The 27656-nt window shown below is 44.1% G+C and overlaps 1 protein-coding gene across 4 annotated transcripts in view; it reads right to left on the reverse strand.

Annotated features, from left to right (window-relative positions):
- The window catches only part of RNF157 (ring finger protein 157), a 77865-nt gene extending 65166 nt beyond the window's left edge, over positions 1-12699 (reverse strand). Inside the window, exon 1 of one of the 4 annotated variants that reach the window (XM_080993757.1) lies at positions 11902-12695. In XM_080993757.1, the coding sequence (XP_080849883.1) occupies positions 11902-11989 (88 nt within the window). In that variant the 5' untranslated portion in view covers positions 11990-12695. Of the gene's footprint in view, positions 1-11494; positions 11834-11901 lie in introns of those variants that run through there. The other 3 variants (XM_080993758.1, XM_080993760.1, XM_080993759.1) reach the window with 3 other exon arrangements.
- Between the last annotated feature and the right edge of the window lie 14957 nt (positions 12700-27656).

The raw sequence follows: 27656 nt of genomic DNA on the forward strand, positions 1-27656 counted from the left end.
AAATTAATAGGTATTTCACAATATGCTCGAGGTTCTAATAAGCCAAGTCTCGGTTTAACACAAGCGAGTTTCCATTCATATTCATGATTTATAGCCACATAAAAGAGTACCAGATCATGCACATTCTCTTATTCTAAGGGAGAAGTGATGCAGCCGTTTTACTGAAGCTAAGCCAGCCTGAGTCTGGAGCCTCACATTGGAAAGTGGGAAATAAAATGTGCTAAATAGTGTAAAGCAATGATGCACCTAATGCAGGTGTGGGAAACCGCTGGCCCTCCAGATGTTGCTGGACTACAGCTCCCATCATCCCTGGCCCATTGGCCATGCTTGCTGCCAGGCTTGATGGGAGTTGTAGTTCAGCAACATCTGGCAGACCAAAGGTTCCCTACTCTTCATCTTATGTGTTCACAATACAGTGAGTATTATATTGTAATGGTTTGATCGGTTGGCATAATTCTTACTATGTATATTTTTTCTATTTTGATGAATGCTTAAATGCTTTCTTTCTTTTAAAAACCTCTAAACAGTCTCTCCAATACACTAGTTTACAAGTGGGTTTCTTCCCGTAAGGGCACATTTAAACATACAAAACCCCACCCAGGTCCAAACCACTAGAGCCTGAAATGGCCTAATCCAGGAAAAGTTTTACCACTTGATTATGTCAATTGTATTAAATTGGTTAGAAATAAAAAGCTGCACACAGGCTTGTGAATCATCCACACAAAGGGTTTCCAAAATCTGGTCTGCAGGCCACATTCAGGTAGTCTGCAGTGTGTGTGTGGATCTGTTTGAAGATGGCACATTCATTGCATTAAATATTCATACGAGCTTTTATTGTGTTCTTTTATTATATTGCATTTTATTGTATTATAGCTTGAATTCTATGGAATTAAAATTTCAGTACAATAAACTGCAATATACAGGGTGAGTCTTTTAAAAGAGGCCCCATGGAACATGTGTACAGTGGTACCTCAGGTTACATACGCTTCAGGTTACAGACTCCGCTAACCCAGAAATAGTGCTTCAGGTTAAGAACTTTGCTTCAGGATGAGAACAGAACTCGTGCTCTGGCAGCGCAGCAGCAGCAGGAGGCCCCATTAGCTAAAGTGGTGCTTCAGGTTAAGAACAGTTTCAGGTTAAGTACAGACTTCCGCAATGAATTAAGTACTTAACCCGAGGTACCACTGTACTCTGTATCCACGGGGCCTCTTTTAAAGGACTCACCCTGTATAAGAAAGAAAAGCAGCAACAAAAATGAAGTTTAAAATCACGCAGCATCTAGCACTGCACACTCCAATCACTACAACAGGAAGAAATATCATTAAATGGTCCACCTAGACCCTCAACAATTTTCAAATGGAAAAGGTTTGGGAACCACTGAAACGTTTTTAGGTTGAGGGGTTAGGCTTCCATTGAACTGTATAGCACTGTAAGTACTGTATAGCACTCAAAGCTAGATGATTATAAGGAACCTTATGGAAGGGTGTGTTTCTCTTAATCCTAACTCACGCTTTCTCCTCTGCCACACGGACACACAGAAGTGGGCAATATAATCATATTTAAACAGAGAGTCAAGGTGAATCCTGAATCCTGCCATACCTTCAAACTGTTCCACCTCCTGATCAGATTATCAGTATCCCCCCCCTCCCTATTTTCTTGCACATGGGGCCAAAAAAGGACTCCTACGTTTCATAAAGGAACCAGCAAGGCCAGGAGTGTGTTTGGGAATTTCCAGGGGAAAAACCCCTGCACAGGAAAATCACAGCAGGAAGCTCCATGTATCTGGAGACTTATTTCAAGAAGTATTTAGTATGAATGGTCAATAAATCCAAGCAGCACTTCCTTTTCTCCACAGTAAACAGCTCATCTGCTGCGACAGAATAAGCCTATGCATTTACCAGAAGTAGCTGACTGCCTCCTTCCAAGGGCGCCAGTGCAAAATGGAGTAGGGGAAAAACATATCTCTTGAGAAATCTATTGCATTACTATAAATTCAAGCCCGTTTACAATTTCTGAACGCATACAGCCAATAGGTATTCCACACAAGTAATTTTCAGTCCTGGGCTGAGATGTAATTACAGTGAAGTCCACCTACCACTTTTTCTTCTCACTCGTAAAACTTCTGCCATTTTTACCCAACCCTACTCTGCAGAAAATATACAACCCTATTTCATGTTAAAAGAACTGACCAGGTATCTATAGAGCACACCATCTGTCAAGAACTACTCATATCCAAACCTCCGTCAGTGAACTGAAGCTGCAACAGAGAAGCAGGGTTGCAATCGATAGTCTTTAAAATTTCGCTCTGATAAGATTTTGTGTGGTGCTGCTAGAACTTTGCATCCTTCATTAAAAAAAAAAAAAAAATCAAGAAAGTCCCCGCCAGTCACTTTACTACACAGGGCTGACTCGGGTCACCAAGACCGTCCACCTCCAACTATACAAAAAGTCTAACTTCCAAAATGTTGGCATTATGCCTATGCAACACTGCTATATACAGGTGGAGGCAGAACAGTTGGCACGATAGGGCCTTTTCAGGAGTGGCACCCCATATGTGGAATCCCCCCCCCCCCGTGAGCTGCTTCTGTCCCCATCATTAACATTCAGGAGGAATTTTAAAACATCTCTGTTCACCGAGGCATTTGATGGCTGAAAGACCGTATTCCTTGCAGCCTCGACATTATAAGCTGTGAGGATACGTGACAGTTCTCAGATGATTTTAACCTTTTTAGATATTCCTGAAGTTCAAGTGCTTATATTTTATTTGCTGATGCATTGTTTTGCTGCTTTGTTATTTGCCACCTTTTGGAGCAAGGGCAGGATAGAAATGTAAAATCACCACCATCCCAAGAGTACCATATTTTTCGCTCTATAGGACGCACCAGACCACAAGACGCACCTAGTTTTTGGAGGAGGAAAACAAGAAAAAAAATTTCTGAATCTCAGAAGCCAGAACAGCAAGAGGGATCGCTGCACAGTGAAAGCAGCAATCCCTCTTGCTGTTCTGGCTTCTGGGATAGCTGCGCAGCCTGCATTCACTCCATAAGACGCACACACATTTCCCCTTAATTTTTAGGAGAGAAAAAGTGAGTCTTATAGAGCAAAAAATACGGTAGTTTGTGTATCTCCATTAGCCTTGCCAGTGACTATCAGAAACATGGAATAGTAGCAAGGAGACTCATATTGTGGTCGCGCAGATCCATAGAGCACTCATTACAGCCAGTAATCACTTGCCACAAGATGACCATATTTTTGGCAGCATCCATGTGGTGGTTCTGACATGTGCTCTGGCCTATTTAAGCATCTTTACGGAGATTAAGTACATCTGTCTGTACTCTGGTCCAAGAAACCCCACTGTTACAATAGCTGAATGAACATCATGCAGCCATTAATAAAGCAGCATATCAACAACTTGCACTCTCTGGAACAGGCACCATAGAGCTTATTTATATCTGCTGCTGACAAGAGCCCAGGAACAAAAGGTAAACTTTGGGGGAGACTAGTTGGTGAGCTTGAACCTATCTCTACATACTTTTGATTGCAGCCATAACCAGTGAAGCCCTCCAGATACTGGACTACAATGCCCATCATCCCCAACATTTGACCAGACTGGTTGGGACCAAGAGGAGTTGCCATTCAAAAATGTCTGGAGGGCACCAGTTGGGGACCCACTGCTTTTACCCCGTATTTCAATCAAAATATTTTCAGGTTTTCTCACTTATAAGAGAACTGTCTGGAAAAATGCAGGGTGCATTGGCATCAGAGTTCCTGGGTTTTAGGAAGTTTAGAAGGCTTTGCCAGGGAAACGAGCTAGCTGCTTTGATCTTGGACTAGGATAAGGCAGCTGGAATCTAGCCCTGCTTTCCCCCAGCAGTTTGTGAACAGGTTGGACTGAGGAGTGCTGGGTGCAATGGTTTGGAGCTTTTAAAAAAGTTACTTCTTTGGTGCATCCCAGGTCCTGTTCCATCTAGGCTGCAAGAGGAAGTGAGAGGGTGATGGCAGCAACTACCAGAGAACAGGACCCGCTGACAGCACTGCAGGGCTGTTGTGTTACAGTTGGACAGGCTCTCTTGGGGGTTCCCCCACCCTTTGTCACACTCTTCTCTCCCCTGTGTGTGCCCTCCCTACGAGTATGAATGACAATGTCCACTGTTGCTCTGGTCGAGAGCACATGGTTAAGCAAGAGGCCACTGACTGAACAGAGATGCTCAATGTTCTAGCGCCGTGACAGAAAGCACTGCTGTCCGAGCAGCCAAATAAAATTATAATATTCACTAGACTCTCCTTACTCTGATGCCATCCTGTTTGCTGCCCTAACAAGTGCCACCACTAAATTGCATAGTCTATTTCTTCCTTTAATTTCTTCCCACTTAACATAGGTAATGGTAAAGGGACCTCTGACCATTAGGTCCAGTCGTGACCGACTCTGGGGTTGCGGCGCTCATCTCGCTTTATTGGCCGAGGGAGCCGGCGTACAGCTTCCAGGTCATGTGGCCAGCATGACTAAGCCGCTTCTGGTGAACCAGAGCAGTGCATGGAAACACCGTTTACCTTCCCGCTGGAGTGGTACCTATTTATCTACTTGCACTTTGGCGTGCTTTCAAACTGCTAGGTGGGCAGGAGCAGGAACCGAGCAATGGGAGCTCACCCCATCACGGGGATTCGAACCACCAACCTTCTGATGGGAAAGCCCTAGGATCTGTGGTTTAACCCACAGCGCCACCCCCGTCCCCTCACTTAACATAGTTGACCACATTTAGCAACAACTACTTAAATACAGCAGTTCCCCCACAGACAGACACTGACCGTTGTGCCAGGATAGCTAACTGAATTTTCATATTTAGAGGCAGTGTGAGCTTCATGGCATCCTAACAGCTCCTTTAAATGAAGGGGAACCATTTCCAGTCGAAGAAAAGAGGTGACACAGGAGAGACAAGTCTCTCCTTAATGAGAAAGGACTTTGGTCAATTTACAGCAGTGGAAACAGAAAATGTGGAAAGGAGTTAAGAACCCCTCACTCTCACCACCCAAGCTGCATCAACAGAAGTCTAGTGTCCTGATCAAGGGAAGTAACAGTACTACTCTATTCTGCCTTGGTCAGACCACCCCTGGAGTACTGCGGCAAGTTCTGGGCACCACAATTTAAGAAGGATATTGACAAGCTGGAACGTGTGCAGAGGAGGGCAACCAAAGATGATCAGTGGTCTGGAAACCAAGACTTAAGATGAACAGTTGAGGGATTTGAGTATGTTTGGCCTAGTATAGTAAAGAGGAGACTGATATAAGATATGGTAAAGGTAAAGAGACCCCTGACCATTAGGTCCAGTTGTGACCGACTCTGGGGTTGCGGCGCTCATCTCGCTTTATTGGCTGAGGGAGCCGGTGTACAGCTTCCAGGTCATGTGGCCAGTATGACTAAGCCGCTTCTGGAGAACCAGAGCAGCGCACAGAAATGCTATTTACCTTCCCACCGGAGCAGTACCTATTTATCTACTTGCACTTTGACATGCTTTCGAACTGCTAGGTTGGCAGGAGCAGGGACTGAGCAACAGGAGCTCACCCTGTCGCAGGGATTCGAACCGCCGACCTTCTGACTGGCAAGTCCCATAAGATATGATAGCCATCTGCAAATATCTAAAGGGCTGTCACATGGAGGATGGAGAACGCTTATTTTCTCCTGCTCTAGAAGCTAGGACCCAAACCAATGGATTCAAGTTACAAGAAAGGAGATTTTGACTAAACATCAGGAAGAACTTTCTGACAATAGGAGCTTTTCTACAGTTGAACAGATTCCCACAAGAGATGATGGACTCTCCTTCCTTGGAGGTTTTCAGGCAGAGGTTTAATGACCATCTGCCATGTAAGATTTAGCTGAGATTCCTGCATTGCAGGGGGTTGGACTAAATGACCCTTGGTGGACACTGGGGGGTGGAGGGAGACTGTATGCCACAAAGGGGAGGGCAAAAGTAACTGTTGCCACCCTGTTCTCTTTCATATGCATGCATGACCACCTTCTCAGCCAGTCTGTACCCTTCCTTGCTGATAGATGATAGATCTGGAAGATGCCTAGCTGATATACCCCAATGCTTTATCTATTCAGTTTCTCTTTTTGGCACCACCACCAACCTTGGTGGGTTTTGGGAAGTGCAGAGAAGTGTGCTTAGAACCCTGGGTCAGAATTTCTCAATTAAATACTGGACGTTGCCATGTTTAAAATGTTTACAGTAAAAAACCCAAAAAGGCATATAAGGTAAGAGTCAAGTATGTACAAAGTTTTTAACCTTAGATGCTTCTACTTCTTCCTCTTGATCTTCATTTACTAGCACAAATTACTTTATGGTACCACACAACATTATTCTGCTTTGAGGTAAGAAATACGCAGTGCGTCCTCTTAGTTTGCCACAGCATATTTCAACAAAATGTTTCCCAACAAAAATGAATCAATAGGGGAAAAAATGTAAGGCAAACTCCACATTTAAATATAAAACAATACTGTACTACTAATAAACAATTCCACACTTTAAGGAAAACAATCAATCAATAGCTCTCTGAACGATGTACAAAAGAAGTAAAAGAACCACCGAAGCAAAACATACACAAATCAAAATAAGTAGAGTTACAAAAATAATTTCATTATGTATCATGAAAGTATCATAAATATTACAAACGCACACATAATCACCAAAATAATTCACATACACATTCTAAAAAGCAGAATCGCCCCCCAACGAGCACAGTTTCCTTATACGCACATCACTTCAGCCACTCAATTCTGACCTCAATAAAACACCCAAATGTTTAACCAACCTATAATCATGCAGAGAAAAATAGGTCCACTCAATAAAACAACAGCAGGGAGAAAAACACCACTCATTCCCACCTGAGGCAATACAGACACCTTCTCCCCACCTCTCACCTAGGGAGATTAAACCCTCCTCTGCCAACAAGCCCACATCCTGTGGGGAGTTAGGCACAGCCAGCCATCAGCGCACCTGATGCTCAGCACCTCACGGGCAGCGTCCCACCCTGTAGAGTAAATTAAAAACATCTTCCTTTAAAACAATGCTCCCTAAATAAACCTCACCCTTGTGGCTTCACAGTCAGACTAGACGGGAGAGGACTGTGGGTAATGGTAGGTAGCAGTCCATCCCCACTCTCCCTTTGGCACCTGAAGCATCTTACTTGATTTAGCACACAGCCTGGGCAGAGGTGGGAAACCTTTTTTAGCTTGAGGGCTGCGTTACCTAGAGGGCAGCCTTGACGGGGGTGAGGGGGGGTGCTAGAGGAAAAAGTGGGCAGGGCCATAGGCAAAAGAAGTGGACAGGGGCCAAGGCTGAGATCTTCGCACAGTAGGCTACATTGCAGACATGCAGAATGCAAAGGTTTCTACCTTGCTCAGTCGACAGAGCACAAGACTCTTAATCTCAAGGTCACGGGTTCAAGTCCCACATTGCGCAGAAGATTCCTGCATTGCAGGGGGTTGGACTAGATGACCCTTGTGGTCCTTTCCAACTCTACGATTCTGTGATACCCACCACTATCGCCGCAATACACACACACCTCTCCAGCCTTCATCCAGACAAGCATGAGGCACTATCACAATTCAAGGGTGCCTTCCAGCATCCAAAAACATTCTAGGAAGGTATGGATCAGGGCCAGAGAAGGATGCAGGTTGGAGGGGGTGTAGTCCCAGGAGTGTCCCAAGGGCCAGGTAAGCAGGCCTGGAGAGCCACATTCCCCTGGTGTAAAGGCTCATGTGTTCTTGGTTGATGTGTTATTAACCTATCGCAGACACAGCTTCTGGGCAGGAACTGTGTGCAGCCTGTGTTTTATACAGCACCAAGCACACTGCTGATCTGTTCACTTGGCATGCTTATTCATGCATCCGAATGACTCTCCCCACACCAAAGGCTCTTTCTTTCAAGAGGTAGCTGCTGCTGAAAAGCTTTCTGTTATAAAAAATAAACTAGCCACAAATAAGAAAACGACCAGCAGCCGTTAAAGAGATTGATGGCCCAAACGGAAAGGCCATTCCTACCGCACTCAGCCCATCAAGGACAAGGCATAACTCCACAGAAAGGGCACCATACCAATGTGTGGCCATTTAAAAAAAAATTCTTAAAGGAAAGGCAGGCATCATCTGTTTATGCTTATGAATCTTTCAGAAAACACCTTCTGTCCCAATTGGTGGAAGAAAAGTTGCTAAATGCCAACAGCCAGGCAGATGTTTTAGCAAACCGATTCTAGCTGCTCTGCCTACTGAAAAAGCCAGGCATGTATTCTCAATACAGAAACCGAGTTTATGTTAACAATGACTCTGCAAAGGTCCTTGCTGGTAATCAGCAAGTAATTTGGGCAATGGAGACATCATTAAGGACCCTTTTTCTTTTACCTTAACTTAATAACTAACTGCTTAACAAAATTACCACCTATTGTTAACAATCTCCAGTGCCAAACAAATCATTTTCAGGTGTAAACACAACCTTACGTCCCCCTCTTTTTAAAAGGTCATAAAGTTGTGACTTGAAAATTAAATAAAACAAAGGACTTCGAACTTATATGTTACTCTAATGGAAGAGAAATGCTCCTGATAAACAGTGAAATGAGCAGTGGTTAAAAACTCTTCATGAAACAACAATAATCCTCAACATATCAAGGTAGGCCTGGGACAATACAGTGGTACCCCTGATTATGAACTTAATTCGTTCCGGAGGTCCATTCTTAACCTGAGGTACCACTGTAGCTAATGGGCCCTCCTGCTGCCACCGCACAATTTCTGTTCTCATCCTGAGGTAAAGTTCTTAACTCGAGGTACTACTTCCAGGTTAGTGGAGTCTGTAACCCGAAGTGTTTGTAACCCAATGTAACACTGTACTGAGTTAGCTGGACCAATAGTCTGACTCAATATAAGGCAGCTTTTGATATTTTCAGCAGCTATTAAATGACAGCTAAGGATCAAGGAAACAGACAGAAAGCTGCGGTCATGCAACCCAATCCTAGACATGTTGACTTGGAAGTAAATCCTGCCACAATGAATGTAGCTTACTCCCGATTAAGTATGCATATAAATTCAAACTAAGTCTGCAATTCTGTAGAAGCTTACACAGGAGTAAGCCCTATTTAACATAGTAGGCCTTACAACACAACCCTACTACGAATGTTTACTCAAAAGTAAGTCAAGCATGTTTGTAGCACCAAGAGAAACTATTGTGAAAGCTAAGGTCACAACTTCTGCAAACATGCACTCCATATGAGGTTTTGGATGTCAACTAAGCTGAGAAATGATACATGAAAGCAACCACTACCCAGACCTTGACAAGTGAACTCAAGAAATTCAGACAATTTCTTGCTTAAGCAAGAAGCAGTTATGATGAGGCCTCAATAGATTGCCTCTTCCTTAGGCATGTCCCCTGGCCTCTGCACCAGCCCCAGCCCCCTGGTACTGCCATACACAGTCACTACTCATTCCTAACAATATACTTAGTGCAGAGCTTCAACAAGAACTCTGGAATCACCTAGACTCCAAAGATTGCTCACTAGGGACTAGAAACAAAAGGGTTAGATGCCCTTCTGAGTATCTGAGGGCACCAAACCTCTTTTGTTTTGAATTACACTGTCCCAATGGGAGTTAAATCTTCAAAACACACAATTAAAAATAATCAATAGAAACATGACTTCAAGGGAACCTGATGTGCTACACTAATATTAGTAAAAATACACAGCTCCCTTTCTAAAAATTCCAGCAATAAATATGGAAAGCAGCTAAAAAAGACCACACCCTTCATTTATAATTAGTAAGATATCCTGGCACCTTCATTCTAAAGCACATGTATTCAGATGCAGGCCCCAGTGACTGAAACTGGAGTTAATCTTAAGTAACCAAGCAAAGGCTACCCTATGCAAGTTTTACTCAAAAGTTAAGTCCCACTGAGGTCCACGGGATGGGTTTCTAAGTGTGCACAGGAATGCATTCAGAATGCTGATAGCTGAATAAGAAATGAAACTATCAGTTTGTGTAGCGTAGTGTCTCAATGCAACTGCTACAAGTTACTAAGATGTGCAGTACAGTTTTGCAAAGCATTCTCCTGTGTAATTAACTACAGTAAGGGTCCACAACCTTTTGGCCCTCACAGGCTTTAAAAAATAATAATAATAATACCCATTTAACACGAGGAAAAGCTGGTGATGCTCAGAATGCCCCTGAGCAGGCAAGGCATTTACACTCACCCCAAAATAAATGAACTAGAAGAAAGAAGGCAGCACCCACTCAAACAGGCAAGACCCTCCACCCAACCAAATGCAACAAAAAAGCCAACAGGAAGAGAGGGCAGAGGAGCCTTGGCGCATACACTGGGGACCCCAGAACCAGAATGATCAGATGCAAAGAGTATACACCTTTAAAAGGCAGGATGAAGAATATTTGGCACTTACATGTTTCCCCAACTTCTGCATGGCTAATACTATCTGCTCAAATCCTCTCTTATGCACAATAGCTCCTAAGTACCTTCCTTTGCACATGGCCTCCTTCCTTTAATAGCTGCCTGACAAAAAAATGGAGCAGGAAAACCTTTTTAAAAAAATGGAAATTAACCTGTCATAATTTCTGCATGCCAGACTACTGTTAAAGGCACAGGAACAGTGTCAAGAAAGAAAGCAGCTACCCAACACATTGCATGCAAGCTAAATTCTAATCCCATTTTATCCTGTCTCTCCTAGCTACCATTACCTCTAGCTTTATTCTTTTTGTTTTATTAAAGATTTTCTTGTTTTACAGAAGTATGTGTAATGTCTCTTGTATTTGTTCCATGTAACATTTTTACAAATCCGTTTCATTTGTTGAGACATTGGGGGGGGGGGTACTTTCAGCAGCCAGAAACACCATAACCAGACACTGGAGAGACCTGTCAGGAGTAAGCATGGACCAAGGGTACCAAACAGTATGGGAAACAGCCCTACTAGAAAAATTAACCATTACCTCTAGCTTCCTTTAAAAAAAAAGAGGGGGGGGAGGAAACTTACAAGCAGACCATGAAGTTCTACACCTATATGTAGGAGAGTGAGAAAAGTACAGTAGTGTACTTTGATTTCATCCCACCTAATGCTACATGTGTAGCTTCAGTAACCCAGTATCCCTGTCCCATCAATACTGGAAAACATTCCATCGTGAGCAACAGCGTAAAAACTGTTAGCAGGATGGATGGGATATTTCCAAACAGCAATTAGAATATAAACAAGCATGTGAAAATGTCAATACAGGTAGCAAGTACGAAAACCACATTCCAAGGGGTGGCATAGGACACACACATATTTTAGGGGGAATACTTTCCTCTGCTGAAAAAACTCGATTCAGGACCATAATGAGTTTTTTTGCTCAAGTAAAGGCAGAGAGAACAGCTAGCCAAAAGGAACTGCAATCCTTCATTGGATTTAGGCTCGGCTTTTTAAAAAAACAACAACACCACAGAATTCTTAGTATTTTTTAAAGGTTCTTTACCAACAAGCATGATGCCATGAATGTTGCTATCTCAATTCAGATGCCACCGGGAGTGCTTTAGAGGAGGTCGACCCAGGCGAAAGAAACCCGCATTCTCGGCCGCCAGACCTTCTCGAGCTACTTGCATGGGAGACCTTCTTCGACCGACACCAAAACTCTCCGAAAACTCGTTGGCTGCGCCCCCCTCCCCGCCAAAGAAGCAGCTTCAGTGCGGTAAAAGGCAAGTCCTGCTTTTCACCCCCGTCCCAGGCAGCTTGTGCAAAGCCGAAATCCAGCGACCTCCCCCCGGCTACCGCCTGGAGTTCAACTGTCCAGCCCTTGCTTCGTCACACTGCTAGTTCCCCGATCTCTTCCCCTCCTCGCCTCTCCCCGCTGCTGCTCCTCCTCCCATCCCGGCTAAGCCTTACCGGATTTAGGAGGATATCTGTAGATGGAATTAGACGGGATGTCCACCTCTTCCACTCCTGCGTTCTGCCGGCTGGTTAGCGCTCCCATGCTTGAGACGTAGTACAGTATTAGAGGGCATCCGGGGAGGAAGCGGTCGGGGGTTGGGGGTTGGAGAGAGACGCCTCCCTAGCTCGCACCTTTGCAAAGCGAGACGAGAGGCGCGGAAAGGCAGCAAGGAGACACACGCGCGCAGGCACTCAGGTCAGCCGCTGCCTCCTGCAACTGCGCTACTGGTCCCTCACTGGAGGAGCTGCCGCATTGACTTGCCTGCTGCTGCCCCCAGGGGGGTGGCGGTGCCTGCTGCTGCTGCTGCTACCGAGCAGGGGACAGAGGCAGCCATTCCCCCCATCTTTTCCACCCCCATTCCCTCCTTTCCGCCCCCCCCCCCGCAGCGAAAGGAGTGAATCAACCTGGGGACCGTTTAGGCGAGCTGGGCTAACGGGAATCCCTTATAGATGGGATGGGGCGGGAAGAAGCCGGCGCTGCATGCATCATCATGCACATAGCTCAAGCTCTGGCCGCTGCTGCTACGAGTGCAGAAGGCAACCTCGGCAGCACCAGCAGCATCTCATCTCTTCTCTCCCTGCAATTGCAGCAGCGGCGGCGGAGGCAGCTTTGCAAAGGAGCTGGGCGCCGCCTTGACGTGAGCGGCAGCCCTGCTCTCCAGCCAATGGAGGCCGCCTGCTAAGCAGCCAGCGGCGCCTCCTCTCGCGGCCCCAGCAGCTCCCTGGCACATGGCCCGATGGAGGGAAGGGAAGGGAAGGGAGGGCGAGGGCGGCGGCGGCGGCAGCAGCAGCAGCAGCAGCAGCAGCGACCGCGGTGCTGGTGGCTGTGTGGACTCCGCCGCCGGCCAGCTGCCCAAGTTCACCTTGGTAGGAGCTGGGGGACGTTTCGCTGGAATAAAAGGCGGTGCTTCCTAGAGGCATTCAGTCACTACAGAAGCCGGCCTGCTGCAAGGGAAGGGAAAAGTTTCGCGAGGGTGCGAACACCCGCCTGCTTGCCTGCCTCCCATCTTTTTCTGCTTCAACTTTGCAAATTTGTTTTCCAAGATGCGCCACTCTTGCCTGGGAGCGGTGGGCCGCGAGGCTGCAGGCCCGGGCCCCTACAGCTGGAGCCCATCTAGCCTTGTTTACTCTTAAAAGAAGTCCGGCGGTGGCGCTGTGAGGAAATTTACTTACCGTAAATGTCTTACATACATACACTATTTCCGAATCATAGGCTGCCAGCTCATTTCTGGGCCCAATTCAAGTCCTCTAACATTTCCTCAATGAAAACAGCGACGTCCTATTCTATTATTACTATTTTATACCCCACACACTGAGTTGCCCTAGCCATTCTGGGCAGCTTCCAGCATATATAAAAGCACAATAAAACATGAAACACCAAAAAACTGCTGCCTTCAAATGTCTTCTAAAGGTTGTATAGTTACTTATCTCCTTGGGCGAGGAGGTCGCATGATTCCAGACCCTCCAACATTTCTCTGGTGGAACTAGGGAGGACCTAAGGAAAAGCGAGGCATTCTGGGATCAAATCAGAAATCGGGGTGGCTTCTGTAAATCCAGGACTGTCCCTAGGAAATTGAGATACATGGTCTGTAAAGGCCCAAATGATATGAAACGTGCCCCCACTCCACCCTATTTTTAAAGGCTGTAGCCTTATGTTTGTTACAGCAGAGCGGAATATGCTTAGCTAATGCTTTTTGTCTTAGAGGAAATTCAGTTTTAATGCTTGAGGCAAGGCCTGGCGGGGGGGGGGGGAATTCAAGAACAGTTTTAGTGTTTTTGGGGTGATCCTAACTGTTCCCCTACAAGACCATCTCGTTACCTACAGACCCTCCTCAGTGTTACGCTCAGCATGGGAGAAGGGGGTTGGTAGCTCCACCTCCCTCAGAAACTCTGGGGTGATGGCACAGGTGAGGGCCTTTTCTGTAGCAGCCCCCTAAGTTGTGGAATTCCTTCTCCCATCTGCCTGCTTCAGCTTTCAGAGAATGCAGAAGATGCACCTCTTTACACCTTTGACATCTGGGATGCATTTTTTCAGGGCCCCTCCCTATTCCTGTGAGTGCAATCTGTTTTTAACTGCTTTTAAATTTGAGGTTTAAATCGTAACCCACCCTGGGACCTGCTGTTGAAAGCGGGATAATAAATTGAATTATGATAATAATATGCTTACTGCAGAAGGGTAAGCCAGCCCTGCTGAATTTTGGGGACTTCCTTTTCGTCCTGTTGAGGGGAAGTCCTTGACTTCTGCCCCAAAGTCCTGCCCTAACTACAACACTGGCCACACCCCATTGATCCAATGGGGCTTGCATTTTAAGCAAGCTTGCTTGGGATTGGGTGGTTATTTCCCCCTAAACCGCAGAGGCTGATGCATACTCAGAAAGGCACACTTTATTTCATTTGGACTTCCTTTCTAGTATGTATTCTTAAGGTAAAGGTAAAAGGTAGAGGACCCCTGGACCGTTAAGTCCAGTCAAAGGTACTATGGGGCTGCTGCGCTCATCTCGCTTTCAGGCAGAGGGAGCCGGCGTTTATCCACAGACAGCTTTATAGGTCATGTGGCCAGCATGACTAAACCACTTCTGGCACATGGAGGACCATGACAAATGCCAGAGCACACGGAAACACCTTTTACCTTCCTGCCGCAGAGGTACCTATTTATCTACTTGCCCTGCTTTGCTTTCGAACAGCTAGGTTGGCAGAAGCTGGGACAGAGCAACGGGAGCTCACCCTGAACCGCCAACCTTCTGATTGGCAAGCCTAAGAGGCTCAGTGGTTTAGACCACAGTGCCACCCACGTCCTTTTATGTGTACTTAAGAGTGCGATGTAAGGTGGCCAACATTTACCGTAATCTGGCCAGAATTTTTATCAGCAGGGTCGCAAGCCAGACTCAAGAAATGGGGGCACCCTGGGATTGCTCCCTTTCCCCTTGAGTCCTCACAAAGTCAGTGTGCCCGAATAGGTACACAAATAAAAAGGAGCATGCCCATATCTCGATTGGGATAAGAACATGCTGGAATTAGAAGGCAAAGATGGGCAATCAGGACTCTTCTGTTGCCTTAGAGTTGTTACCTTCTTTCAAAGAAAGGCTTCCTGTGCCTTTAAATGTATGCATGACATTCGTGTACACTTTGTGTGCTTTATTTATATTACTATGTCTCAAACCATTCACCTGTTGAATTTCTGCCTGCTGTAAAGTTGCATTCGTATGACACTGTATTTCATAAACCGCAGCGATAACAAACCTTCCGTGCCACCATGCTGATTCCATTATACCATGAATGGGTGCCCTTTCTGATATTGACTGATTAACAAAAGGCAACACTTGGGCTAATACTGTATTGGCAATATTTATGAAACACTATCAATTGTTTCTTAATTCACAAACAAAAGCCATATAATTTGTGCAAGATGTCACAAACGAATAGAAGTCAAATAAATATTCCATCAACAGGAATGCTTAGAATGGCGTGTAACCACAAAGAAACCCTGAAGTTGAGACAGAAAGCCTTTCCACAGTTCATATCTATATCAAGGTTTGGTTGAGAATGAACTGGAGCGGGGTGGCATCTGGTTGGCCGCAATGAGAACAGGATGCTGGACTAGATGGGCCATTGGCCTGATCCAGCAGGCTCTTGCGTTCATAACTATGGTGTTAAACTACATAAATTGTTAAAAGAAATGAATAAAATTTCAACCTTTGTGCCAGTTCAAACACTGTTAGCAGCCCTTCCTTAATAGCTTCTACAGTTGTGTGCCAATAAGTCCCTCCCCTGCACCACACACCATAAGAAGATTAATAAGTAACATTTTAGTCACTCTATTTAACACCCATCCTCTGGGCAACTCAGCAATGATAATCCATCAGATTTCAATGTCACCTCTGTCATCTGATAAATAATTTGGAACTACTTGGTATGAGTATAGTTGAATACTGAAATATACTCGGGAGTCCTGTAGTGATTTCATGCTCTTTATTGCAGCTTATAAAACAGTGATTGAATCGCCCCCCCCAAACCTCAGGCTTTTATATACATTATTTACACAATGAGTCCCGTCTGATTGGCTGATTCTGCTTCCCTCCTGGAGCCTGATTGGTCTTTTCCTGCAGGCCAATCAGTTGTTGCATTCTGCAATCCTACCAGCCTAATAGGCTGATTATCTTCCTCCTGGAGCCTGATTGGTCTTCTCCTGCAAGCCAATCAGTTGTTGCATTCTAGGACCCTACTTGCCTATTGTACTAGGATCCAAGCTTAGTACATAACAAATACAAAACATTCCTGCTTTTGGAGAAGCCCAATAACCTTGACAGGAAGGGGGGGGGGGACTGGCAGCCTTAACTGTGCGACTTCTCTAGCCATGTCTCACAACTGCTATCCATTTAAGCTGCTGCTAACTAAACCAGAAGGGACAAGACAGGACAAGCTGGGTTTGAGGTTTGTTTGTTTTTAATCTGGCCATTTAGGAAGCCTAGTAGACAGACTAGAGCAGCATAATGCCAGGAAGGGTAGATAGACTCTACTTGTCACAGCAAGTGCAGCATTCTCAGGGGTAACATCATCATAAGGTGTTCATTTTTTTATTATACTTCAATCCTGTCCTTTGTTCAGGAAGTTCAGAGCAGTGTATGGTGGGAGCTGCTAGGTAGCAGGTCTCCCAGCCCCCTCCGCTCACCCTGCTGTGACTTGCTTAGCTTTCACAATGAATCAAAGTAATTTCTCTCTGGTCATGTGCTGGGCGATTCTTAAGCTCATTTTTAAATCTGGAAGTAAACCTATCCCTGAATGGAAATGATTCGTGGATACAGATTTGCTTTGCAGCTGATCTTTACTCCAAAGTAAAACCCTAGGGAAGTTTTTAATGTGTGACATTTTAATGTATTTTTAATCTTTGTTGATAGCCGCCCAGAGTGGCTGGGGAACAAATAAATTATCATCATCATCATCATCAATGTGGCTTAACTTTAAAGGAGTGCAGTTCAAGGTGGTAACTGGGTTATGTGCACACTTTAAACCAAAGGTAGAATTCAGCCATATACCTAGCATGTTCAAAGGAAAAATGGGAACAAAGAGAGATGTTTTAGCTGCTCTGATCTTTTTCTAAAAATGGAGCTAGCTGTTTCGGTTTTCACATTGTTTTGCCAGTTAGTGAGGCCTCATTGAAAGAACTACAATAGTCTCTCCCTCACCACCTTAAAATATCCATGGAAGAAGGTTGAGCTTTTGTCATTCTTTGAAGGAATCGGTCTCTTAACAACGCTAAAAGTCTTATCCAGTTCCTGAACTTTACTAGCAGGTATAATCCTTCTGAAACCAATGTATATGAGATTATTTGTTTCAGAAGCGAGCCTATAATAAGGTAGATCCAGGCTGCAGTTCAATATACCTGGCTGAGAGCAAGTCCCATTGACCTCAAGGAGCCCTAGGTCTGATGTCTTCATGAAAGTACCCCTCTGGCTGGCGCCTTCCTCTCAAGTGGGCAAATAGGTTGGCAGCAGGTGCTTGAGAACTGCCATTTAAATTCATTACAATAACCCAGAATAATACTGCATTGGACACACTGTGGGGAATTTTAATGGTAGCTAGACCCAACTACACAAAGCATCGGGTTAGGAAAATAGTGGGCTCTGTCAGAGCAATGTGTTCCTGACAGCCGTCCAAGTGTGTCAAATGGTGACATTATCATTTATTTATACCTCATAGCTATAGTAATTTTATCAGTACAGTCCAAACAGTATTATCTTTTTTTGAGTAAAACAATTTGAACCTTTATCACCAAGGGATGGGTTGAAAAACCTCAGAACATAAATTTCTGGTAGGTTACTAAATTCTTTTTCTTTTTCAGGCTCCTGCCAAACTGTTGGAGAATTTCAAACTAATCCGCTCTTAAAAAGTAAGTGAAATTCCTTCCCTCATCCCCCCCCCCCACTAACAAAGTGGTGCAGCTGTGGATCCAGTTTTAAATTACTACATAACAGTAACATAAATTACTACATACTCAGTGCTTTTTTTCTATATTAAAAAAATGTTTAGCTACTCTCATTTTCCTACTCATATTGAAATACTGCCCCTCAATGAGGCCAAACTTAGATTCACAAAATGTTTAGGGGTATGTATACCCCTGCATCCTCCCCCAGAAAAAAGCATTGTACGTACTACAGTGTAGTTTTAAACTACTACATAAAGGTATAGGTAAAGGGACCCCTGACCATTAGGTCCAGTCGTGACCGACTCTGGGGTTGTGGCGCTCATCTCGCTTTATTGGCCGAGGGAGCCGGCGTACAGCTTCCGGGTCATGTGGCCAGCATGACTAAGCCGCTTCTGGCGAACCAGAGCAGCGCATGGAAATGCCGTTTACCTTCCTGCTGAAGCGGTACCTATTTATCTACTTGCACTTTGTGCTTTTGAACTGCTAGGTTGGCAGGAGCAGGGACTGAGCAACGGGAGCTCACCCCGTTGTGGGGATTCGAACCGCCAACCTTCTGATTGGCAAGTCCTAGGCTCTGTGGTTTAACCCACAGTGCCACCCGCGTCCCTCAAACTACTACATAGCAATATGTTAATATTGTTGAAAGGAGGAAGGGGTTTGGTCCCTACTTCTAGTCCTCTACTCCTAGCCTATTCCTTCCTTGGTCCGCTAGTATGAATTTATAACATAATTTCATTCTGTATTAACTGAGCCATACCGTTTTGAGAATCACACACACACACAGAGAGAGAGAGAGAGAGAGAGAGAGAGAGAGAAACAGACCGACAGATATTTTTCAGCCATCCCCAAGCTGTTGGAGAATTTCACTTGCACACCAGAGAATATTCAGTAATTTTTTCAATTTCACCACCCACAGTTATGATGGAGAATTTGGTGGGCAAATTTTCACACAGCCTGAGGATGTATACCCATTTAAGCACTTCTGGCACTTTTTGATTTGTTGTGATATTTTAAAATGAGATTTTAGATTGTTTTCATGGTTGAGTAGGTATTATGTGTTCTCCATGTTGGAACCTGTTCTGGGTTTTATTTTAATGAAGAGCAGGCAAAGAGCGGCTCAGATAAATAAACAGTCTGCATACAAAGCCACTGAGTTGACCAAACATGGGTGCATCTGAGGAATCGCTGCATGTGGTCTGAAACACCCCCTGAATTCGAAGGCTGTATGCACATATTCCTGTTTACTCTGCATGCATTGCCCTCTGGTTTGGGAAGCAGTGTACACATATTTGCCACAATCCATATCTACCGTATATTGTGTCCTGTCATTTTAATGAAATACTGCATTAAAAAAATTATACTTTTCAGTTTACAACAAACACAAAGCATAAATTTAAATTATTCCACACAGCATATTTTCATTCCCCCCATTCTACTGTTTCTTATATCTATTCTACTTTTTATTGCATTTCCAAGTAAACCCTATTCATTATGTATCCCAAATAGTCATTATAAGTTTTCTGTTACTGCACGTTTTTACTATAATCCTGCTAATGTCTTGACTTGTTTACAATAATGTTGCAAATAACCGGTTTCCATTCTGTATTTAAAAGTTTATCGTCTTGGCTTCTTATTCTTCCAGTATGCTTTGCCATTTCTGAGTATTCTAATAATTTCTCTTGCCATTCTTCTTTGGTCGGGACGTTTTCTTCTTTCCATCTTTGGGCAAAAATCACTTGAGCGGCAGTGGTCGCATACATAAATAAATTTTTGTATTGCTTAGGTAACTCTAGTCCCATAATTCCCAAAATAAATACTGCATTTTGATACATTCCCACTCCAAACTAGTTTCAATTCAGACTGAGAAAAGGTACAATCTAGCTACATTTCAAAATGGTAATGTATACACATCCTATACCTGTATGAGGCAGTAAAGCACGTTCCATGTAGGATCAACTATATAGTTTGGAAATGTTTGTTTGTTTTGTCTGTTATGTATAGGTTCAGCTGCCTCTTGTAATATAATCAGTTTTCCTCAACATTTGACCCCCATCCATTTTGAATCAAGATGGCAAACCAAAAGACTGGCTGTTTTTTGGCATTGGTCCGGCTGTTGCTCAAGATACCATAGCCAAACTTGGCACAAAGTCTCCCAGTATGGAGGCAGCAGTCTTCATCAATGTTTGGAGGGCCCTACAACTCACAAATTACATTATCCATTTAAAAAGGACAATTTTCTTTCCTCCCCCCCTTCTATTTCCCAGGCAGCACTGGAACACTTCGCACTGGTGCTAAATGCAATTATATCCAGCAGCTCCACAAAGGTTTCTCAAACTAGCACCCAAAGCTGTGCAATTAATGATGCTCCCTTTAAAAAAAAATTAATCTGTCCACATGGATTCAAGCACACAACAAAAGTTACGTGAACAGCTCTGGAACAAAATGGGATTCAAATGTTTGAAATATATCAAATCCTTCAGCAACCATTTTTTTTCTCATTTTCCTTGCTGTGAGCGCTCAGCAAGCAACAGATGCTGCCTAAAAGAAACAGGAATTGCACATTAAAAACATTTAAGAATTTGTGTCTGTTGCATCCTGTGCTGCCAAGCTGGGAACAGATGATGCCCAAGCCTTGCAGAGTTGGCTTAAACAGAGAATCAGTTGTAATGTAGTTTAGAGACAAGCTTACAGCACAATTTGAATATCTCAGCTATACTAGCTTGAGGCTAAAATGCTAAGCACGTTTACCTGGGAGTAATTCAGTGGGACTTGCCTCCAAGTTATAAACATGCAAAGAATGGTGCTGTAAGGTGCACTGGCAAAGCTCCCAGAAATAACAAAATATTCAGCATGATATATTTTATTAGTTCAACATCTTTGATAAAGGTTAGTCATGCAAGCCTTTTGAGCTGCATAGTATTCTTTAATTGACAGTTTAAGGGTGTGTTGATGTTACCACCTTAGATTGCAGAGTTGTGTGTTTTCCAGTGTATTTCACAGCACTTACACACACACACAGAGAGAGAGAGAGAGAGAGAGAGAGAAAGAGAGAGAGAAAGAGAGACAGACACACCAGCTGTTCACATCAGCACTGCTTCATTAGTGTGAGGTTAAATTCTGCTTGTCTTCATATCAAGGGTTGTAAAAGGGGCAGCAATCTCTTTACCCCATGCCTGCTAGATTCATACTGGGCCTTACAGCGGAGTTGTAAACACATCTACTTGGAGTAAGTCGCGCTGAATTAATGGGGCTTACTTCCAGGTAAGCAGTTTTAGGATTGCAGCCTTAGTAACACCTTTGCAATATATAAAAAAAGATGTAGATACTCTAATTCATTTTTCTAACAGAGGCAGTAGGATTTTAAGCAACGAAAGATCACCTAAGGAGACAAGAAAAAATTATTTGGAAGAAAACAATAAATACAATTTGGTTGGGGTTTTTTTAAGATAATCAGAAGTCGGCGCTGTGAAGAAGGAAAAAACACAGGCAGGAAACAGGCTTCCTGATAATAATACCAGCTGATCATTTTTAGTCCTGCATTTATTTATTCAGGGTGCTGTCTTATATACAGTGGCCTGGGAGAGACCCCTATTGAACTCAGTGGGACTTACTTTTGAATAGACATATATAGATTTGTGCTGACAGCATTACTGATGTGTATTTCTTCCTCCCTGCCCAACCCAGCTCCTCCCTCCTCGCCAATCCTCCCCTGCAAGCCTAAATAGGAAACTCAGTGACATAAACACACACTTACTCTTTGGGCAGTGCTAAACATTTGGTGGGAAACCTGATATCTATGCAGAAAGCTCCATGAGGCTGTTTGGATATACAAAGCTTAGGGGTTGGCTGACGGCTGAGCTGCTTGGCCTCAAGGCACATGGTCCTATTTCCTTGCATTTTGCAACAGAAATGTCTGGTGAATTTTGAGCATCTCAAAACTTCCCGTCCTTATATTACTTGGTGTGGAGGACTGGGCACATGGAACATCAAAGGGCTTGGGGGAGAGGAAGGGCAGGGAGTTTCCCCACAAGAGAAAACAAAATTACATCCTTTTCCAGGCAGCCTTATAAGTATTAAACGTCCGCTCAAGAGGTCGCAGCTCCTGCATTTATAGCCTAGAGTCTACTATAGTCTCAGAGTAAGGTGAAATGATGCAATGTAACTGCACACTAAAATGGCAGAAGAGAACATTTCAGTACACATGCAAACATACAGCTCTCCGACATGGCAAGCCACACCTGTCAACATCCTCCTGTGCAATTATTGTAGGTGTAGCACCCTGCTTGTGGTTAACGCTTAGCTGGAATGAAATATTCAACACAGCAATAGAGAAATTAAAATAATAATTTATTTGTCAGACAAATAAATGAGAGACACAGTGGTATATGGTTACCAAAGCTCTGCCCACTCCAGCCCTGATGGCCAGCACTTATATTTCCTCAGCCCAGCCCCCTTGCTCCTCCTTTGGCTGCCTCTGTCCAATCAGCCTGGTTGAAATTCCTATTGGCTGTTTGCTAGAACCAATCATAAAAGATACACCCATTTCCTATTACCTTTTATGGGAGACAAAGAGCTATATTTCCTTCTATCCATAAATGGCAGACAAGTAGCCATATATCTTACATTTGCCTCGACCAGGCACATTAATTACCAGATAACCTTTTTGCCCTATTGCCCTATTACCCTATTGCCCCTTCACTCCAAAACAGATGGCTAATGGTTTTAATTTTTATCTTAAACAGAGATCTTGGGTTCACCTTCTCACACACCATCAATGAAATAAGAATCTAACATAAGAATCTAACATTTCTTACTTTCTAAATCCTTTGCATAATTACATTTAAGCCAATATATTTCATACATTAACATATATAGCTTTTTAGAAGGAAATGAACTTAGTAAAAACAGTTTCCAAAAGCAACCCCTTAAATTTACACCCCCCTTTCAAGCCAGCTGCTGTTTCTATTAGCTCTTGCCCTTCAACCTTAGGAAGATGTGGCTCGAGTCTGATGGGAGGCACATGGTATTTCTGTTAAACAATAAATTTCACTATTTACCAACTCTTAATTAGTGTTTTTTGCAGCTTGATTGTATTCTGTAATTTGTATGGTCAATATGACCTTTTGCTCCCAGCCTGTAATTTCCTTTTACAACCCTGAGGCACTGCTATAGATCAGGGGGGCCCTTGATCAAGAAGATAAACAACTGCCAAAGTACTCAGCCAGCTGCTTTATGTCTGGCATAAAACATACAAACATTTGCAAATATATTTTTTAAGCTCATTTTAAAATGCAGGACTTGATCGGATGCCTCATAGGTACACTGGTTCTGTTTTCTGTGGCATCCAGTCACTCCAGATAGGGTTTAACAATGGCAGTGTTCAATCAGTTTTCGAAACCAATTTTCTATTTCGCATAGGGTGAAAATGTGGAAAAGTACAAACGGTGTACTTTAGAAATTAAAAGTGGGTGTGGCCAAAAATCTAGTAATTCTCTTGAGTACCTGAATCCTGTGCAGCCTTAGCCTCCGATCACATACACATTTTCCTGGGTCTAGGTCCCACTGAGCTCTGCAAATCAATAGGCATCAGTGTACCTAACTGTGTAGGAGTGCAGCCTATGCAGAGATTTTCTGGTAAATCTTAGTTCTTTAACTGCAGGCTGTGCCTTTCACACTCCCTCCTACCACCACTCCCGGTTGTGCATGCAAATTTTGCAAACTGCAATCAGAATAAATTACACAAATCGAACACAACATTCTGCATAATTTATTCTGAAACACTGAGGTGGGCAGAATATATCTCGTCGTATCATCTGGGAACACGGCTAGTTGATAAAATCCCCAGCTAAATGCAAAATGGTGAATCGAGGGAGTAACAAAGCCAGTCACTTTGGTTAGAGTCTGTTATAACATCGTGAAACAGGCTGCAGAACCCTTCTGGAGCAGGCAATAATTCAATGTTATGCTTGCAAATATCCATAAAGCGCAAGCTATTATGTACAACGCCAGTGTTTTATGGTGCACTTGCTGTTGCTGCAGCTGCAGCAGAGTATTTTATGCTGCCATACTGCAGTGGAGTGGTGCAAAATGACAATAATACTGCAAGAGAAGATCCTACCAGGGTTTTTTTAAAAAATGCAAAATCAGGAGCCCAATTGCTGTTTTCTCTCTTAGGTCAAACAAAGCCATAACACAGCATAATTTTCATAGCTCTGCAATTCTACTCAAATACACAGGATGCACAGGATTTTGTAGACTGGATTATTTGAATTTGAAAGTAGTAAAGACGCTGGAAAAACCCAGCCATATGGGCAGGGTATAAATAATAAAATTATTTTTTAAAAAAATTATTGTGCCAGCTCCACCTCAACATTTTCCAGAGGAAGCTAGCACCCCCAAGAAGTGGGATTTTTACAGATCACACCTACCAGGCTAAGCCTACTAGATCATCTCCATCTACCTGCAAGCCTTCCTATTAAGCAACCCCCCTGAATACCAGCTACTGTCGATGAGATGGCTGTTGCCTTCATTATGTCCTGCCTCCAAGCTTCCCAGAAGCACTTGACTGACCACTTTTGGAAGCAGCTGTGCTGGGCTAGGTGGATGCAAATGGTCTGCCCAAGACTGCAATATGAATACAAGGGAGGAGGAAGCGACTGAGCCCCAAAAGCCAAATCACTCCACCGCCTTCCAGATCACCTGTGTGATGATGCCTCTTCCTTCAAGTCCACTTTCTCCATTCATCCTTCAGCTCAACTCCTCCAGTCTTCAAGCTCTGCCGTGCTGTAAGCATGCGCACCTGAAAGAACCCCATATTGCTTCCCCGTTTTATCCCTGCCTCCCCTCCCTTAGTTGTTTTCCCTGCTGTTATGAACTGGAGTCAGGGAAGGGACCTGGAAAGCACCTTGCCTGCGGGTGATACCACTTTTCTAACAGTAACAAGTCCGCTGCGGCAACATCCATTTTACAAAACAAACAAAAGACCAGGGAAGTAACTGAGTGGCACTCGGGTAACATCTGTTGGCACAGGAAGGTCGCTATCCCTTTCCGCTCACCTGTGCCAGTGCTATCAGTCACAGAGCTTCAAGCCTCCTGGTTTATTTAGCATGCTATGCTGTTTACACAAACACACACACACGCACAAATATTGCATGGTAACTAGCTTGACTTGGTGTGAGACAGCTTGCTGTGCTCCTAGTTCAAACTGGGAACTAGAAGCTAACTTCAAGGCAACGTCTTCATTGAGGATGGGCCAGTAGCATCGTGGTAGAGCACGCAGAAGGTTCAGTCCCTGGTGTCTCTAAGTAGGGCTGGGAATGTCCCCATTTCAAGAACTGCTGCCAGTCCATGTAGACAACACTAAGCTAAATGGACCAATGACCAGGCTTGCTTTAAGGCAGTTGCCAAGTGGGTGTATGGGGGCAGGAAGAGCTACACAATGAACATACTGATAATTCCATTCCCTGTTGGCTAAGCCACAATCAGAGCCAGTTTGGTGTTGTGGTTAAGAGCGGTAGTCTCGTAATCTGGGGAACCGGGTTCGCTTCCTCGCTCCTCCACATGCAGCTGCTGGGTGACCTTGGGCCAGTCACACTTCTCTTAAGTCTCTCAGCCCCACTCACCTCACAGAGTGTTTGTTGTGGGGGAGGAAGGGAAAGGAGAATGTTAGCCGCTTTGAGACTCCTGAAGGGGAGTGAAAGGCGGGATATCAAATCCAAACTCTTCTTCTTCTTCTTCTTCTTCTTCTTCTTCTTCTTCTTCTTCTTCTTCTTCTTCTTGCCACCTGTGTTTTGAGATACAGGCAGCTGTTAGCATTAAGACCTACCTGAGACACTTGCTGCCTCAGGCAGAACAGTAAAGGCCATCCTGCCCCGGCTGAATCAAAATGGAAAAAAACAAAACACTTAAGACTGGCCGCATTATTTTGGCAGGAAATCCAACAATTGCCTCTCCTTGGGAGAGGAAAGGCACAATAATAACAACTTAAATAGCTAATAATTTGCTGCCCTTTGTGACATGTAAAACCAGCTGCCTGGGGTGTGTACCTCATTGTGCTCACAAGGCCCAGAAGTGGACAATTTCCCAGAAGCCTTATTTATTTCCAGGGTCTCCTGTTGGCAATTGCAGAATACATACAGCGCTGCTAAGAGCTATTCGTTGCATTTAAACGTTTTGCCAGCAGGGGGAGCCAGATGGTGGGGAATTTAAAAGGCAAAGGGAAGTCCAATCCGAATTGTTATCAGCCCCTTGTTGGGCAGGTGCTAATTTCAGTTGAGAGGGGATGGCCACTAGGGAAGAGCCTGGGGAGCTTTGTAAATCATTCCCTGAATTTTAGTGGGTTAGAAAGCAGTGGATGTTCCACTGGACTGAAGAGAGACATGTGCAGTGTCTCACTTTTTTCCACCCCACCCACTCAGAGAATTATGAAGACAAGTGATGGTTGTGATTGCTGCTGTCAGTTTTCTTGGCAGGACTCTTACGCAGTGCTGCGTATTTCTGTCGCTGTGCCTCCTTGCGGGAACAGATGACACTTGTTGGTTTTCTTCCGTCAGAGGATACACACAGGAGCTCTGGAAGAAAAGAATGTTGGCAGCTCTGATTTCAGCCATCAGGATGGCAAGAGTTACATCCAGGCCATTAAATATGATACTGACATGGGACCCCCTGGGGGAGGGGGGGAGAATGGGTGAGAGAAACTGGTATACTTGAGCAAGAGAAGTCTGAACGAACGAGAAAGAACTGCTCTTATAATTATTATTATTTTCTTCCACAATATTTATTTATTATCAACATTACGTGTTCAAATTTTGCAAGAAGACCTTTCCATCCAACAATAATTTGTCGCTCACCCTTAAAGGATTATTGAATATTGCTTTATTTTCTATAGGTTGTTTATTTTAAAAGTTATTGTGACTTTTTTGGTATTGGATCAGATTGTTACTATTAATGTTTGATGTTTTATTGTGTTTCTATCTGTGTTGGAAGCTGCCCAGAGTGGCTGGGGCAACCCAGCCCCATAAAAAGTTATTATTATTATTATTATACCCCCAAAAGGTCTCCAAGAGGCTTATAACTTAACATAAGCCTAGGTAAAAATATAATAAAAACACATTTACACAAAAAAACATGCAATTAGAAAAACAACAACCCACAGTTAATTACTATCATTGCAAAGCCCTAGTTCCATGTTGAGGTCATGAAGAAGATACGTGTTATGAAGATCAAACCATGCAGTTTGAAACCACTGCTCAGATGGGTATGGGAGGCCTTTATCCACAAGCCCCTGACACACACACATTTCAGCCACAGCTCCCTGTACCCTTCCAAAAGCAACAGCAAAGGAGGCTCTCCCTCTAATTCAGGTGGTGCCAGAGGCAGATTATATTTATCTATCTATCAATCATACTGCCCATAAGATCCCAGGGCGGTTCACAGAATAGGACAGCGCAACTGATTCCATCCCCTCCACTGGGCTCCAAGCCAAGGGGTGCTGCTGTAGGGCATCGCAACTATGATGTAGTGCATGTGCAAGAACGGAAGGCTTGGAGGCACGAATTTTGGCCTTGTGCAGGGCACCGTTGACATTTGAAATGCCAAAGTCCACCCCCCCCCGGGTAGTGCCACCTGTTCTCATATAGGAACAAAGGAGCCTGCCTTGTACCAAGTGAGACTGTTGGTCCTTTTAACTTAACATTGCTTACACTGACTGGCAGCACCCCTCCTGAGTACAGGCAAGGAGTCTTTCCAAGCCCTGTTCGGCGATTCAACCTGGAGCAGCCCCCGACAG

The sequence above is a fragment of the Podarcis pityusensis genome (genome assembly GCF_964106645.2).
Source record: "Podarcis pityusensis genome assembly, chromosome: 2".
Lineage (NCBI taxonomy): Eukaryota > Metazoa > Chordata > Lepidosauria > Squamata > Lacertidae > Podarcis > Podarcis pityusensis.